General features: G+C 54.3%; 1 protein-coding gene across 2 annotated transcripts; it reads left to right on the top strand.

Moving 5' to 3' along the window:
- Positions 1 to 291: 291 nt before the first annotated feature.
- On the top strand, positions 292 to 16,165 carry TBC1D13 (TBC1 domain family member 13). Of its 2 annotated transcripts, XM_005908489.3 has the most exons (12): positions 292 to 408; positions 1,413 to 1,486; positions 3,203 to 3,243; positions 3,848 to 3,909; positions 4,038 to 4,137; positions 5,015 to 5,097; positions 6,818 to 6,977; positions 9,987 to 10,194; positions 11,091 to 11,254; positions 12,355 to 12,515; positions 12,707 to 12,764; positions 13,650 to 16,165. In XM_005908489.3, the coding sequence occupies exons 1-12, from the start codon at positions 386 to 388 to the stop codon at positions 13,713 to 13,715; spliced, it is 1,200 nt and encodes a 399-aa protein (XP_005908551.1). In that variant the 5' UTR covers positions 292 to 385; the 3' UTR covers positions 13,716 to 16,165. The 2 variants fall into 2 exon arrangements, with proteins under 2 accessions (XP_005908551.1, XP_070234979.1); XM_070378878.1 differs by lacking the exon at positions 3,203 to 3,243 and having other exon boundaries at positions 392 to 408.
- The last annotated feature ends 7 nt before the right edge of the window (positions 16,166 to 16,172 follow it).

The following is a 16,172-nucleotide window of genomic DNA, read 5'->3' as shown; positions in this document are numbered from 1 at the left end:
TTGCGTACGGAAGCTTACCCCTCCTAACCTCCAGGCAATGGCAAGACAGAAGCCTGGGCGCGCACGGTCTTCTGTCTGACGCGCCGGTCACCTGCGCGTCGTCAAACGACGCACTAGGTAGAGGGAGGTGCGGTGGGGCGGAGCGGGGGCGGGGCCTCCTTCCCGGCGTCCTCTCGCGCCGCCCACCCCGCCGGGCCGTCTGCTGGTGGCAGGGAGCAGGAGTGGCACGTGAACGGGGCGGGGCGGGACAGTGCGGAACGCGCGCGCCTGCGGCTGAGTTTCCGGTCGGAGGCCTTTGCCCAGAGCCCCGCGTCCCTGAGGGGCGGTGGCGGCTGCGGAGGAGGAGGAGGGGGCGGCAGCGGGGGGAGATCCGGAAGTCAACACCATGTCGAGTCTGCACAAGAGCCGGTGAGGAGCCACCAGGGCCGACCAGCCAGGCCACTGCTGGCCATGCTGTCCCTTTTGACCTGCAGGGGTGGAGGTGGGGCGAGCGAATGTGGCTAGGAATCGGGACCTCCCCCCTCGCCGCCCCCCCACCCCTCCGCGGGCTGAAGGTTTTGGGCGCCCACTTTCCAGCCTCTTTGCTGTGGGCCTGAGCGGGGGCACGGAACGGGGACATCTCTCCTGCCCCTCGGTGCTGCCGCTTCTCTCTCTGTCTCCCCCGCACCCTGGATCCTTTCCCCTGGTGTCTTCCTCTTCTAGGGCCTTGATGCCCGATCCCAATGCACCCCCCACCCTTTTTCTCTACCTTGTTAATCCTTTGCCCCAGTAACCTCCTCTATCCAAATGCTTCCCCTTCCACGTACCCTTTTCTTACTAGAAATGCTAGAAAACCTAGATTCTCCAGTCTCTTCCCCCCACCCCCATCCCCGGGGCCAAATCCTGCAGCTTTGGCTAATTTTGCTCATTCTTCAGTTTTCCTCCAGTTTTTAAACCTTTTGTCCTTGCCTGCCCCGCAGGCTCAGAGGTCTTCTAATGGTTTTATTTTTGAGCTTGGGATGCTGGATGCAGAGTGCACATGTCCTTGTCCACAGATCGGATTACTCCTGATTCTAAGGGTTTTTGGAGTTCAGATAGAGACAGTGTGGTTTGGACCTGGCCAGCAGGAAGTGGCCAGTAAATGCAGGCTCAGTAAATGTTAGAATGTGTCTAATTTCATGGTGCTCATTTGAGAATCTTCAGACAGGAGTATCCTATAGATTTCTGGACTTAAGAGGAAAAAGTGATCTGTAGTTCTTCAAAGCTGCCCTTTAGCCAGGGTTTTGCCTGTGTTTGGCATCTTTGTGTCCTGAGGGGTAGGGAGGAATAGGTTGGAGACTGGGGGTGTAAGGGAGCTGTGGGCTTTAGGAGGGGTTGCTAAGCCTGTCATCTTGGGGTTTGTGGGTCATTTCCCTCTGTCTCCCTCCTTCTAGGATTGCAGATTTCCAGGATGTCCTGAAGGAGCCCACAATTGCCTTGGAAAAGCTTCGGGAACTCAGTTTTAGTGGTAAGAGGCAACTCTCCATTTTCAGGGTTTTCTTGGAGCAGCCTTGTGACAAAGATGGAGGGGCAGCTAGCCAAGGCCACACCTGGCCAGTTCTGGGGACCGGGCTGCCTTTTGGGAACTTCTCCAGATTCTGTGGAGCTGAACAACCAGGTATGCCCCAGGCTTGGTTCTCAGAGCAACGGCGCCCTCAGTTAGCATGCCTGTAGGCCTTAGACTGGGCTTCCCTAGTGGCTCAGTGGTAAAGAATTCGCCTGCAGTGCAGGAGACACGAGTTTGATCCCTGGGTTGTAAAGATACCCTGGAGGAGGAAATGGCAACCCAGTATTCATGCCTGGAGAATCACATGGATAGAAGAGCCTGGTGGGCTGCAGTCTATTGAGTTGCAAAGAGTTGGACAGGACTTTAGTGACTAAGTGCGCACTGACCACGCACACAGACCTTAGACCAGGTGCTCATTGGCCTGTAAGTGATGCTGATTGCTTCCTGGGAGTAACTGGAGGGCAGGGGAGACTTCTTGAACAGAGGAAAGGTCTTTTCTCATTCCTCAGCAGGCTTCCTGTGTTGTAGAATTTGGTTAGCTACAGAGCGGTTCCTGGTTCTCTCCATGGCTTAGAATCAAAGCCAACTCAGGCAACAGTGAACTTTGGTTCCTGGTAAAATTCCAGCCTTGAGTCACTCACTTTAAGGAGCTGAACCCCAGCAGTTTTTGACTTTCCCCTCCCCAGACTGGCTAACTTCAGCACAGAGACTCTGGCACGTCTTTAAAAATACCCCAGGGTGTTCTGGTAGCTTCTTGTGACTGCTCTGCCTTTGTAACTTTGTCAGCAAGGATGCTTGAGTTGCCCTCTGCATCCCCATGCAGATTCTGAGGTGAGGACACTAGCTGCTGTTCACAGTACTAGGGAGACTGTAGCAACAGCTGCTTTAGCGAGCGTCCTGACAGTATTTCAGAAGTTCGTCTTTCCATTCAGGAGTGATATTTAGGCCCTGAAGATCTTGAGGGGGTTCTGGGATCTGTGCTGAGCTAAACAATCTGCCAGGCCCCAGGGGAGGCAGTCTGCGGCAGTGGTTACAAGCTGGGTTCTAGAGTCAGACCTGTGTTGGAGTCCTTGATTTCTCTGTCTTTATAGATGAATTTCTTAATGTGTAAGATGGGGACAATGATGCTGATCTTCGTTACTTACTAGGGATTAAGTGAAGTTTTAAGTCTGTAAAACACAAAACACTGAGCATTCAGAGCTTAGTTTATATTCCACAGATACTTACAGAATACCTGCCCTGGGCTAGGTACTGGAACAGTAAGATTTGGTCTTCTTCTTTCTAGGGCTTTCCCCAGTATTAGGAGTTACAGATGTTAAATAAATATATAAATTATATCATACATTCCCATTTACGAGGGATGCCATGAAGGAGATGTGGATTGTTTATGTCAAGGGCTCTGACTTTATTTGGGGAGAAGTGGTGTGGTTGGTCAAGGCTGCTCTGAGGAAGAAATATCAAAGATCAGAAGCTGTCATCCTCAAAAGAATATTCCGGACGGGAGTCACAGAGAGAGAGGACATAGGATTAGCGTCGTCTAGCAGTCTTTCTGGCAGCGAACAATTCTTGAAGAAGCACTTCTTGCCCATTCCACTCCCTGCCGACTAGCTCCAAGGTGGAGGGCTGGGGGGTTCTGGGACTCTGCGGGGGCATGACCTTTGCCTGCTGTGTCCACAGGCATCCCCTGTGAGGGCGGACTTCGATGCCTCTGCTGGAAGGTGGGTGTGCCTGGGGTGGGGCTTCTGCTCTGCTGAGAGTCCCTGGGTTCCTGCATGGGCTGTCCCCACCCCTGGCTCCTTCTTCCTATTTTCTGCCTTTCCTTGCTCGTCCCAAGAAGCTTTTCTGGGGAGTTCTGGAATTTCTGTTTCTCTTGGCATCCCCTCCGGGATCCCCCTGGGGATGGAATGCTTTGTAATGCCCGCAAAGCCCTCTGCTTCCTGGTCCAGACAGCTCAGTGGAAGCGATGCTGATTGGGACAGTAAAAGGCTATGCTTTGCCTAAAGCTTTTCACTGAGGTGGGAGCAGAAGCCCAGTGTCCTGCTTTCCAACCCCTTTGAGCACAAGGTTTTATCATCGTTTGGGAGAGTCTGTGGGAGGGAATGCAGTAGAAAGGGCTGCTTCAGGATACAGGATGAGGAAGCCAGTGGGGAGAAGAGGGGAGGCTACCCCCAGCCCATGCCTGCGTTCCTGGGTTTTACCCAGCCCATCCTGCCTTCTCGGGGCTTTATCAGACATTTTCCTTGAGGCCTATCAGCCTCCGTCTCCTTCCGGGGTTGGGCTGGGGGAGTTGCCAGAGCTTTGCTTTTCTCTCTCTGTGTGCAGATTCTCTTGAACTACCTCCCCTTGGAGAGAGCCTCATGGACCTCCATCCTGGCCAAGCAGAGGTGAGACCCTGACACAGGGAGATGGCAGGAGGGCCTTTGTATTGGGCAGAGCAGGTGGTGTGAGTCCAACCCACTTCCTGTTGCTGCACTGCTCTGGGCTCATCCCTCTCTCCCCTCCTCTCCTCCAGGGAGCTGTATTCTCAGTTCCTGAGGGAAATGATCATCCAGCCTGGCATCGCCAAGGCCAACATGGGTGTGTCCAGGGAGGATGTGACCTTTGAGGACCATGTGAGTAGGGGGCTGCAGTGAGGACCAAGGCTACAGAGTGGGGCGGGGAGAGGTGTGGGCTTTGGGGTGGGCGAGGTCCCTCAGCCCAGAGGCCAGGTGCTGCTGATCCTACTCCCGTTTACCGCCCCCCCGCCCCCCGGACCTCAGCACCTCGTTTCTGCATTTGGCATCTCAGCTGCCAAAGGCTGTTGAGTCTCCGTGCTCTCCCCAGGCTCCAGGCCCAGTCAGGACCACAATCGATAACTGGGATCTAGGAGTGCTGTGTGTGCAGCACTGAGCCTCATCCTCCGCGCGTTGGCCCCTCAGCCCCCTTCCTCCAGGAAGCTTCTGTGATACTGTAGTTGAAGGGAGTCAGAGCAGGGCCGGGCTGAGGGTAAACTGCGTTTCTACAGCCCAGAGGAAGCCTTGTTCTGTCTGCAAATACCCAACTCCTCCCTGGTGCTTCACAGTAGGGAAGTGGAGATGGATTGGACCCAGCCTGATCGTCCAAGGTCTGGAATTGGCAACTCAGAATATTGATGAATTAGATTCAGAGAGACCTAACGATGCAATATTCATTTATTCAGCAAGCGTTTAGTGAGCACCTGTTATATGCAGCATTCTGGAGCCATGGACAGGGAAGGGCAGAGTCCCTGCCCAGCAGGGAAGTGCTCAGAGCTGACCTCGGGGCTTGGCTGCGGGATGTGGATGAGGGTGGAGGTTTGGGAGGCCGCGGAAGGGCCTATGCTGCCGCTCAACTATCTCGCAGGCCGTCTCAGCCGTAGCTGCGTCTCTGCTGGGAATGCTGGTTCGGGGCTACTGCTCAGGCCCCCAAGACTGGGGTCTGCCCCTGGGGTCCTAGCTGGCCGAGGATAGCGCGGCTCATTTTCCCCCACAGCCTCTGAACCCCAACCCTGACAGCCGGTGGAACACGTACTTCAGGGACAACGAGGTGCTGCTGCAGATCGACAAAGATGTCCGGTGAGCAGGGCGCTGGGGTGGGGAGCCAGCCCTGTGGCTTCTGGGGGTTTTCCGCCGCTTCTGCCCTTTCCCAGCCTAGTCCAGCCCAGCCCCACAGGGAGGTGTCTGAGAAACTGCTGGGGAGTTGTCCCTGTAGCTGAGTCCAGGCCATAGGCACAGCAAGCCTGGCGAGGTGCAGCGGTGTGGGGCGCTGGTGGTGGCCTGAGTGCCCAGCTCTTCTCGCCCTGCCTTAGTGTCACTTGTAGCCCAGGCACCTGTGGATTCATCTGCTCCTTCCTTCACCAACTTCTGAGGCCCTCCTATGTGACAGGCTCAGTGCCAGGCTGGGGCGTTGAGCATGGAATAGACAGACAGGGTCTCTCTCCTTAAGGAGCTTAGAAGCTGAGGGGGAAGATGTGAAGACAAGACGTTCAACAAAATGGATCTTCCGTGTCACTAACACTTGTGGTGACTGCTCTGAAGGCAGAGTTCAGGGTGCTTCAGGGCAGTTGGGACGTCTCGCCTGAGGAAGCAGCTGAGATTCTGAGGAGCCTGGGGGGGTGGGGGAAGGGAGGGCTGTGGTACCTCCCAGGGGAGGCCCTGAGAGCCTTCAGAGCTGGGCCGTCCAAGGAGCGGTGCGAAGGCCAGTGTGCCTGAGGCCCAACTGGAGGCAGGCGGGGGTCAGACCTTGGACTTAATCCCAGGGACACGGGGCGGTCTCCCAAAGGCTTTAAGCAGAGGAGTGACAGGGTCAGAAAGTGATTGCGAGCTATACCGTGCGCGCACTGTTCCTCTTGGTAGGGACATGTGGCCACCGGGTGGGCATGGCAGCAGGTGACTCCCACGTGGCTGGGTGAGGAACCGGGAGCCTGTCTGCAGTGGCCCAGTGGTCAGAACTTGGGTTCTAGAGTCTGTCCGTCCTCCTCCCTTTCTGCCCCCTCTGCTTGTCAGCGGTGTTACCAGCCCTTCGCTACCCGGGGCTGCTCCTCCCCTGTGCTCACTGTGCCCAGGCCTGCCTCCCTGCCCCCGCCAGACAGCCCCCGTGGGACCCCAGCCCGGGGTGCTCAGCCAGGGGGGACAGTGGGTCTCTTGCCTCCTTCCTTCTCAGGCTGGCGTTGGGGAGCCTCTACCCACGAGGTGTTTCATCGCCCCGTTTTAAGAAGGAACCGCATCTTGAACCCAGATCTGGGCAGACAGGTTCTTAGCCTGGCAGTGACTGTAGTGCGTTGTTCAGTGTTCCTGGAGGGCGGGTTTGCAGAGAGCTTCAGCTGAGAAGTCTGTGTGTGCGCCGCCATACATACACTTTAAAAACTTTCACATTCTAGAGACCGTCTCCCCATGTGATTGTTTCTCTGTCTCCCCAGCTGTGTGGTATTCCATTGTACAATTTATAACTTAATGAAACCTCTATTACCATTTTTAGCCACAATATAAACAGTTCATACTCTTGTACATATTATCTTTTCGACATGGAAAGTTGTTCGTGGTTTAAGAGAAGAGTTAGACTGTAAGTTTCTAAGGACACTTAAAAATATATGTGTGTGTATCTATTTGTAAGCGTCCATACGATGTATGTGTGTGTACACATATACGATGACTGCATTGCTTTTGAAATACAACGCTACTAACTTACACACACACAAAAGGCTTTGGGGAGGCTGGGACACCTGGCAGCAGAGGGCCGAGGAGACACCTCAAACCCTCTAGCTGAGGAACGGTCCTCTCCTGTTTCCCCTTGCAGGAGGTTGTGTCCAGACATATCCTTCTTCCAGAGGGCCACCGAGTACCCCTGCCTCCTCATCCTGGATCCTCAGAATGAATTCGAGACCCTTCGTAAGCGGGTGGAGCAGACGACCCTGAAATCCCAGACGGTGGCTCGGAACCGGAGCGGCGTCACAAATGTGAGAGGCAACCTGAGGGCCTCGGGGGCTCCCCGTGACAGCCTTTTCCTTCCTGCTTCCTCGGGACTAGTGGCCACGGGCCATTGGGCCCCGACCATCCGCCCTGGCTGTTACCCAGAGCAGCTTTGGTCCTGCCCCATCCCTTTCCAGGCTCTTGCTGAAAATCAGATTCGAAGGCTGGTGTCACGGTGCCCGGGGGTGGGGGGTGCCCTGCTGTGCAGTGCTGGTCTGTGGTGGAGGCGGCGCTTGGAAAAGGAACTTCAAGTGTGGTGAAGTGCAGTGGGAACAGTGATGGGCAGGGACCTGACCTGGTCTGGGCATCAGGGTGGACTTTGCTGATGAAGTGACATTTAAGCTGAGGCTCAAAGGATGAAAAGGAAAGGGCCTTCCAGGGGGAGAGGAGGGCATGTGTGGAGAGAGCAGGGTGTGTTCAAGGGAAAGAGGAGTCCAGCCTGAGCTGGGTAGGGGAGAGGGCGAGGGAAGGGTGGCCAGAGTATGCTGGAGAAGTGAGTGATGGTGAGGCCACATGGGCCTTTGTCCCGAGGGCTGGGGACCCCTGCAGCATTCCTGGAGCAGGGATATAAGACTGCCTTTGTCGAAGATTGCCGTGGACACTGTGAGGATGTTGATGGGAGAGGCGGGAATGGAGGTGGAGAGGCCTCCTGGTGCTGTGGTTGGTAGGGCGGGGCCTGGGGTAGAGAGGGAGCGATGTGAGACGTCAGAGAAAGGAAGGGTGGGTCTTGTGCTGGCTAAGTTATGCTGCGTGTTGGAACCTCAGGCTTCGAGCAGACTTAGGTAATTCTGAGAAGCTGCTTATTGCTAAAAGGTATATTGTCTTATTCCTTAACGCCTACTGCTTTTCGTGCCTGGAGCTTTGACTTATTCCTCAAAATTTTTCACTGTCCTCCAGCAATGGAAAAATCTTCTGTAACTCCCAGCAAGCTAGAGACAGGTACTGTAGCAGCTCCACTTGCCCGCCCCCCACCACCACCCGGGTGGAATGACCAATCAGGGCTTTGTTTCCTGGAGACCAGCCGTCTTTCCTCCCAGGAGTGACTGGGAAGTTCTGGTTGATCCACTGGTTCCACCTGCCCACAACAGAGCTGGGTGCGTCAGGAGGTGCCAAGCGCTTGGCTTAATGACCGCGTAGCTGCCTGAGTTGGTGGTCGTCCTGCTTGGCTACTGATGTTCTGTCTGCCTGGAAAGATAAGGACCTGGCTTCTGTCATTGCTTTCAGTACAATAATTGATGGTTGAGAACTGAGGACTAGGTTTAGACCTAGTCCTGGTGGGAGAACCAGACCACACGCTCCATCCCTAGGCCTCTGGGTCCAGGGGCTGGGCGGTTTGAGTTAAAGCTGGCTGGCTGGCTGACGCTGCGCAAGGAACACCAGACTTGCCTTCCTGGGCCTTTGTTTCTTCTTCTGTTTACTGGGCGTAATCATTTCCGCCCTGTCTGGCTTTTAAATTGCCAGGAGGGTGAACTGAGGTCATGGCTGTGCAGATTGTGGGAAAGCAGTGGGCACTCTCTGAGGCCTGGGCCTCGGGTTCTAGAGCCAGCCTGGGTCCAAGTCCAGTGGCACCACTCAATGCGAGACGTCTGATGAGTGGCCCAGCGTCTCTGAACCTGTGTCCTCATCTGGAAACTAATGTGGAAAGAATCTTCTAGGCTGTTTTGGGCATTAAACAGGAAGGCTTGTAGGGCTTTGTCTTGCCCATAAAACCCTCTTGGTAAATGTTAGTGATATATGCGTCTTAGTGTGTGCACATGTGCACACATGTGTACGTGTATAGATGTGTATATATACTGGAAAAGGACACTTAATGTTCTAAAAACCCTAGGCTTCCATGACAGCATTATACTCTGTCCCTGTGGGGATGTGCCTGTGACCTTCATACAGGTAACCCCAGGCACTTGAACTTTTACAAAACTCCCAAGGGATCCTGACATTGGGGTCCTCTGCTCTATTGTGTGAGTTTTTACCGAGATCATCTCTTCATTCATCTCCCAACTTTTTCTTAGGAAGATTTTGAAATATTCAGAAAAGTTGAAAGAAGAGTACAGCACGCACCCTTACACTTTCCACCTAAATGCACCAGGTGTTAAGCTTTTGCCGTGTTTGTGTGTGTGTTACATAGAGAGGAAACTTGCAGATGTCCTGACCCCTTACCCCTCAGTCGTTCAGCAGGCATCCCCTGAGAATCAGGACATCCTCCTCCTCACCACTGTCACATCTGCCAGTGTTACCCATAATCCTTAATAACAGCTCACATCCAATCTTGGTTCGGGTGTCCTCTAGTTGTATCAAGATTTTTTTTTTTTGGCCACCCTGTATGGTCTGTGGGATCTTAGTTCCTTGACCAGGAATTGAACCTGAGCCCACACAGTGAAAGTAAGGAGTCTTGTCCAGTGGCCCGCCGGGGAACTCCCTGTACCAAGACCGTTTTTGTCATTTTGAATCCTAACCAGCACCAAGTTAGGGTTTATGCGTTGCACTGGTATGTTGAGTTTCTTTAGTCACTGCAGCTGGAGCAGGCCTCCACTCCCCCCACCCCCCACAGCATTTGACTTCAAGAATCTTTACCTATTGTCTATTTTTGACATATTTTGAATTTTTTTTTTGAATTGAACTATAACTTACATACAAGAAAAGCACAAACCTTAGGTATACAACTAGATGAACATTTTCTCATGTATAAACCTACATTAACTGTCAGCCAGATCAGGACATGGAACACTTCCATCATCCAGAAAGTTCTTCCATGCCCCTCTCCAGTCGGTACCCCTTCTCTCAGAGGTAAGCACTGTTCTGACTTTTATCACTAAATTATTAGATTTCAGTCCCTCTGGCTTGTGGAATGTTGCCCATTGTGGATTTATCTGCTCGTTCCCGGTGGCGCTGGACACATCCCTCTCCACCCTGGGTTGCCCAAGAATGGAGGTTAAGTTTCGGCTCGCTGTCCGTCATGCCTCCAGCCTTCTTACTGAGCCCCTGCCCTTGTCCCCTAGATGAGCTCCCCACAAAAGAACTCGGCACCCTCCATGAACGAGTACGTGGTGCTGCCCAACGGCTGTGAAGCCCACTGGGAGGTGGTGGAGCGGATCCTGTTCATCTACGCCAAGCTCAACCCCGGCATCGCTTACGTGCAGGGCATGAACGAGATCGTGGGGCCCCTCTACTACACCTTTGCCACCGACCCCAACAGCGAGTGGAGAGGTAAACAGGTGGGCTCCTGGCCGCTCACGCTCGTTGTTGCTGCCTCCTGGAGAAACGGACCAAGGAAAGCTGGACTGATGGGCTTTATCAAGCTCTTGTGCCACTCACTTCCCTGTTTTGGGGTCTCCATTCTCTCTGTCAGATAAGGGGGTTGGCCTAAATCATGTCTGAGATCTTTTCTGGCTTGAACTTTCTAGAATGTTAGATGTTTACTGATCTCTTTAAAATATATATTTTTATATATATATATATATTTATTTGGCTGTACCAGGTCTTAGTTGCAGCACGTGGATCTCTTAGTTGTGGCACGTGGGATCTAGTTCCCTGAACAGGAATCGAACCTGGGCCCGCTGCATTGGGAGCCTGGAGTCTTAGCCACCGGACCACCAGGGAGGCTGCCCCCCGTCGGGTTACTGATCTATTCATATTTGTAACTGAATTTCTGTTAGAGGAGATGACTAGAGATTTCTGTCTCCTGTATAGACAGGAAGCTGAAAGGAAGGATTTAAATAATGATTTTTAAAATGTCAGCAGAACATGGAATCAACTACACAGTCAGTGTGCAGTGCCGTCAGAGTTGTGAGGAGAAAGAGGCGGGATTCCCTGTTGGTCCAATGGCTAGGGCGCCTTGCTTTCACTGCGGAGGGCGCTGGCTAAGATTCCGCAAGCTGTTTGGCATGGCCAAAATAAAAATTATGTCTGGTCTGGGGCTGGAGAGTGGGGTGTGGAGAGTGGTCACAAACAGAGGAGGTACAGAGGGACGCAGCCTGCCCAGGGCGGGCTGACTTGGTGGAGGCTCAGAGCTGAGGGTGAGCTCTCACATAATTGAGAGGTGGGGTGTGTTGCGAGCCAGCTGGTCCTCTCACAGCTGCCCTGACCCTGCCTGTCTCTCCCAGAGCATGCTGAGGCAGATACCTTTTTCTGCTTCACCAACCTCATGGCTGAGATCCGGGACAACTTCATCAAGAGCCTGGATGACTCCCAGTGTGGCATCACCTACAAGATGGAAAAGGTGTACTCCACCCTGAAGGATAAGGACATGGAACTCTACCTGAAACTGGTGAGGACCCCCAGGGCCACACAGGTTAGGGCAGACAGGAAGCGGGAGAGGACAGCAGGCCCCTGAGCGCCCCAGCCAGCCCCAGGGTGGGGACTGGCCTGAGTCTGAGGATTAGAAGTGACTGCTGTTGCCAGGGGGTCATGACGCAGGTGCTGAGGGGCGGCGGGGAGGTGGGGAAGCTGGTGGGTGGAGCCTGGCAGGCTGAGGATGAGGGAGGTGGGTATGGTGCCCTGTGTGCCAGGCATGATGCAGGGCATTTACCGTATGCTTTGAGTTCAGCCTGTTAAGAGTCCTCCCAGAAGGGAAGCGTGAACTTCATTTTTAAAAATTATTGGAGCGACTTCCCTGGTAGTCCAGTGGCTAAGACTGTGCTCCCAGTGCAGGGGACACAGGTTCAATCCCTGGTCAAGGAACTAGATCTCACATACTGCACCTAAGACCCAGGTGGCCTCCCCAAAAAAATACTATTGGGAGTGGCATTTCATGTTTGTTTCAGGGAATTCTTCAGTAAAAAGAATATTTATTTATAAACAGGAACAGTTTTGTGAACAAGAAAATATACATAACCATATCTTTTTAACCAAGTGTGGAATTACAGCTTGTTGTTTTATAACAGGCTTTTCAGTCAGTAGTATCCACTGTGGCCGACCAGAGGGCTTGTCCCCATTGGGAATAATTGCCTAGTGCAGTTGTTGTATGGAGTAAATAAGTGAGATATTTAACGTATTAAGCACAAGGCCTGGCTTGTAGTAAGTGCCCAATAATGGTTTCTCTGTCCATAAATCCACAGTGACAGTCTGTGTAGTGTATTAAAAGAATTTGAGCCATCATTTATAAATCTAAAGTGCTTATATATAAAAGTCTGGGTTTTTGGCTTCCCTCAAAAAAAATCATACGATCTGACAGCGTTGGCTGGCAGCAAGCAGCAGTCGCCCGTTTCACGGAGCGAGGCTCTCTGGTGCCATCCCCGCCTCGGTGTGCCTGGAGCTCATACCGAGCCTGCTGCTTAATCTGAATTCACGCCTCCTGAGCTGCATGGTGGTCCGTGGCCACTAGCCAACACACGTTCTCGCACCTACCGCACCCCTTTGTCTCCCCAGCAAGAGCAGAATATCAAGCCCCAGTTCTTTGCCTTCCGCTGGCTGACCCTGCTGCTGTCCCAGGAGTTCGTGCTGCCTGACGTCATCCGGATCTGGGACTCCCTCTTCGCCGACAGCAACCGCTTTGACTTCCTCCTCCTGGTCTGCTGCGCCATGCTCATGTGAGTGTGGCCGTAGGAGGGGTTGGGGGCGGGGGGCTGCTGTCAAGAGCTAGACTGAGCCTCTGGGATTCTCAGGGGAGCATCAGTCCAAACTCGCTGCAGGTGGTGCGGCAGGAGCAGGACGAGGCCCAGTGGGCCTGCTCTCAGAGTAGTTGAGGGGCCCAGCGCTTTTTGTTGCTTGTTTTTCCTAGACTGATTCGGGAGCAGTTGCTGGAAGGGGACTTTACCGTAAACATGAGGCTCCTGCAGGTAATGGAGTTTGAGGGGACGTGCCCAGTCTTCAGCCACGAGGCAGACACTTGGCGGCCACCCATGCTAGCCGCTGTGACAGGCCGCCTTGGGACCAGGAAACGGTGGCAGGGCTTGAGAGTCCAGACCCCCGAGGAGCAGATCTAGGTTTGGATCTGGGTTGAATCCGGCTTTGCCACTGACCTTGAGTGTGGCCTTGTGGTGTGGCCAGTGACTTGGCTTCTCTGAACCACGCACTATGCATAAGTAAGTCATAGCTGAGACACAGCCTTATTACCCAGTATGTGGTAGTAATGCCGATTGGTAATGGCTCTCGGCCTGGGGAAGAAACATGGGGGCCTTAGTGGTTAAGAACATGGGCTCAGGAGTCCGTTTTGGCCTCACATCTTTATTCTCCTGCGCTAGTCATGTCACCTAAGCCCAGTGGCAGCCTCTCTGAGCCTTAACTGCTTTGCCAACGCCTGGCCTGGGGTTGGTATTCAATAACTTCACTGACTCGATCTGTAAAACAGGCAAATTCGCATAACCCCTCATGGGGCTGTTGAGGTGACCCAGTGAGCTAATGCATGGACAGTGTCCGGCCCTGGTCCAGGCTCATGCATGGAGCTCAGGGCTCGATGGCAGGAGATGGCGGGAGGTGAGGCAGGTAGTCCTGGTCCTAGGGAAGGGGCTGAGACCTTTTGGGGTGACTGGTTGGGTTGGTTAAGTCAATGCTGCAGTGCGTGTAGCAATAGCTCCCTGCAGGGACTGGACAGACGGGGGGTGTCTGGTATCCTGTGGTCCCCAGCCTTTAGCCCAGGGTCCAGCAGGGTGCCAGGTCCACTGCGGTGGTGCAGGACAGGCTGACTTCAGAGGCATATTACTGTTGGCCTTTCCCCCACACAGGATTACCCTATCACAGACGTCTGCCAGGTCCTTCAGAAAGCCAAGGAACTCCAAGACTCACAGTAGCCTGGCGGCAAAAGACCCACGTTTGGAAGAGAAACCCCTGCTGACCCCGGTGCCCTGGCTTCTGGAACATGCAGAAGCCTGTGGGGTCCCATCCAGAGGGGCCGATGCCAGACTGGCGTGCTTCAGGCCTCGCCCTGGCCTCCCGTCAGGGGCCTGCTGTGCCCTGCTTTTTCCTGACCACTGAGCCCGGGCTCCTCCCCACCCTTCAGCCCTGGACCTTCTGCCCAGGCCACGAGCAAGGCAGGGGCTCTTGAGGTGGTTTCCCAGGGCTGGGGCAGACTGGGGGCCCCTCCCTGCCTCTGCTCTGCCCCTCCCTTCCTGCCCTCCTGCTCTGTCTTCTGAGCTCTGGTCAGGGAGGTGCTCGGCAAATGGGCCAGAAACCGCTTCTTCTGGAGGTTGGTGCTTCCTGGGCTTCTCCATGGGGAAGGTGACACTGTGAAGGAGCTAAGAGGCTGCCAGGCCCAGGTCACACCTTCTGTCCCTTTCCCACTGAGTGTGTGTGCGCGCGTGTGTATGTGTGTACTTGTGGGTTGCTGTGTGTGTCTTATTCCCCCTGGCGTGAGCTGCTCCTCCAGTCTGTGTGTGTGTGTGTGTGTCCGTGTGTATCCGTGTGTACGGAGGAAGGTGATCTCCCTCTAGTCTCTGTTTCTTTGTCTTGTCACCTCTCTGCCTCCGTCTCCCTTTCTCTCCCTCAGGCTCTTTCACGGAGGGTGTGTGGCTCTCATCTTTCTGCCGCGATCTCCATTGCTGTCCGTTTGCCCTTTTCTCTTAGGTTGCCTTATCCCCAGCCCCTCGCCTCCCCTCTCCTCAACGTTGGCTCGGAACCCTGGAGACAGAATGAAGAGTTTGGCTCAGCAGAGCTCTCTCAGGCTTGGCCTTTGCAGCCTGTTCCCATCCCCCAGCACTGGGCACCCAGGGCCCCCAGCCCACAGTGCCTCACTCGAGGGACCTGAGCCTGTGCCCCACCATGGAATTCTTGGAAACCCCAAGCTGCTGAGAGCAGTTGGCCCGTGAAGAGCCAGCTCCCTCCTGCCCAGGGAGGGAGGAGAGGGAGAGCTGAGTCTTCCAGAGGTTTCCTCAAAGGTCCTCTCCCAAAGGAAAAAAAGCATTAAGGTTGGGATCCAGGTGCCCCGGAGGTGTAGTCATTCCCCTGGCTTCCAGGTGCCGGCCCAGGACAGGCGGGTCTCTGTAAGGGCAAGTGGGGCCAAAGGGAGCCTCTCGGGGGCGGGTGGGGCTGAGCTCAAAGGCTTGGGTCCTGTCCAGGCCTGGAGTGCCGCGTCTCCCCACTCTCAGGAGAGCTGAAGGCCGTGCTGGCCCTTCTCTGGTCTTGTGCTCTGACGGATCTGAGGCAGGTGCATCTGGAGTAGAACAGCTGGCTCCTCCCACCCTGGGCCTGTTCTGACCAGGACCCTCCCTCCTTCTGCGAGGAGGCAGGGGTTTTACATCTGGAAGTCTGGATGATTAGCTCCTCTTCATCTCCCCAGACCGGCCAGCAGGAACCCCCAAAGCCTCCCTGAGTCTGACAGCCAGGACGTGGGGCTGAGGGCCGGGAACAGCTTCCCCCAGGCAGCTCCTGCCAGGCTGTCCCGTGGATGCTTCACTTGCCTTTTTCCTCCTCTCCCAGAACAGTATTTGGGAGATTTTACTACTTATTCAGACTCCTGGTTATTTATTGCAGATTGGCAAGTGCTTGTTTGGGGGATGAAGGGTAGGGCTCAGAAAGTGGAAATATGGTCTTCCTGACCTTTCAGGTCCTTCAGCATCCTCTTCTCCCTGCCTCTGGGACCTTCCTGGTTTTCCAGGAGATCCTGGCTGGAAGGGCTCTGAGCTCTGTAATAGAGCTGGGTCTAAGGGGAACTGGTGTGTAAAGACCCTGGCATGGGGCAGAAACACACTGCTTGCCAGCAGCCTGGTCATCGTCTTCCCAGAACTTGTTGGCTGGTAGTTCACTCCCAGCTGGATCCCTTCAGAGCCTGAGTCTTGGGCCACAGTCTGGGACCCAGCAGACACTGCCCAGGACCCTGATGCATTCTCTCTCGCCTGTCCCTCTGCCCTCCCTCCTGGACCATACTACTTGAATCACTGCATCTGATTCGCCTCATTGGCAGGCCTGGGTCCAGTGCCCTCTCCTTGGCCTTGTAAGAAAGGTCAAAAGAGCACAGGGACCATACCCAGGTTAGACTGAGCTCCCCCAGTGGGAGGACCTGCCCTTGGCAATTCCCCCCTGCCCCACCCCAGACTCTCAAGGGAGGCCCCAAGAGCCAGAGACTCCCAGGCTTCCTACTTGGAAGCTCCCCCAGGACTTTGGACATGTACAGAATGAGCTGAATGAATTCAGGTCTCACTTCGAGGGTCAGAATGTTAGTCTGCTTTTGTTTTTTCATGTTTTGTTCTTTGAATCAATGCTGTTGATGACAAGTTGTCTTTAATAAATTGTGTTCTTTGCAGTAGGCCTTG

Source organism: Bos mutus, chromosome 11 (assembly GCF_027580195.1).
Source record: "Bos mutus isolate GX-2022 chromosome 11, NWIPB_WYAK_1.1, whole genome shotgun sequence".
Lineage (NCBI taxonomy): Eukaryota > Metazoa > Chordata > Mammalia > Artiodactyla > Bovidae > Bos > Bos mutus.
The sequence above is the reverse complement of the archived record's forward strand: the minus strand, read 5'-3'. Positions and strand labels throughout refer to the sequence as shown.

Excerpts from the sequence above, each read along its gene's own strand:
- TBC1D13 (XM_005908489.3), top strand. The coding sequence starts at position 386 with ATGTCGAGTCTGCACAAGAGCCG. Across the intron at positions 1,487-3,202 it reads TCGGGAACTCAGTTTTAGTG|GCATCCCCTGTGAGGGCGGA; the intron begins GTAAGAGGCAAC and ends CTGTGTCCACAG. Across the intron at positions 5,098-6,817 it reads CAGATCGACAAAGATGTCCG|GAGGTTGTGTCCAGACATAT; the intron begins GTGAGCAGGGCG and ends TTCCCCTTGCAG.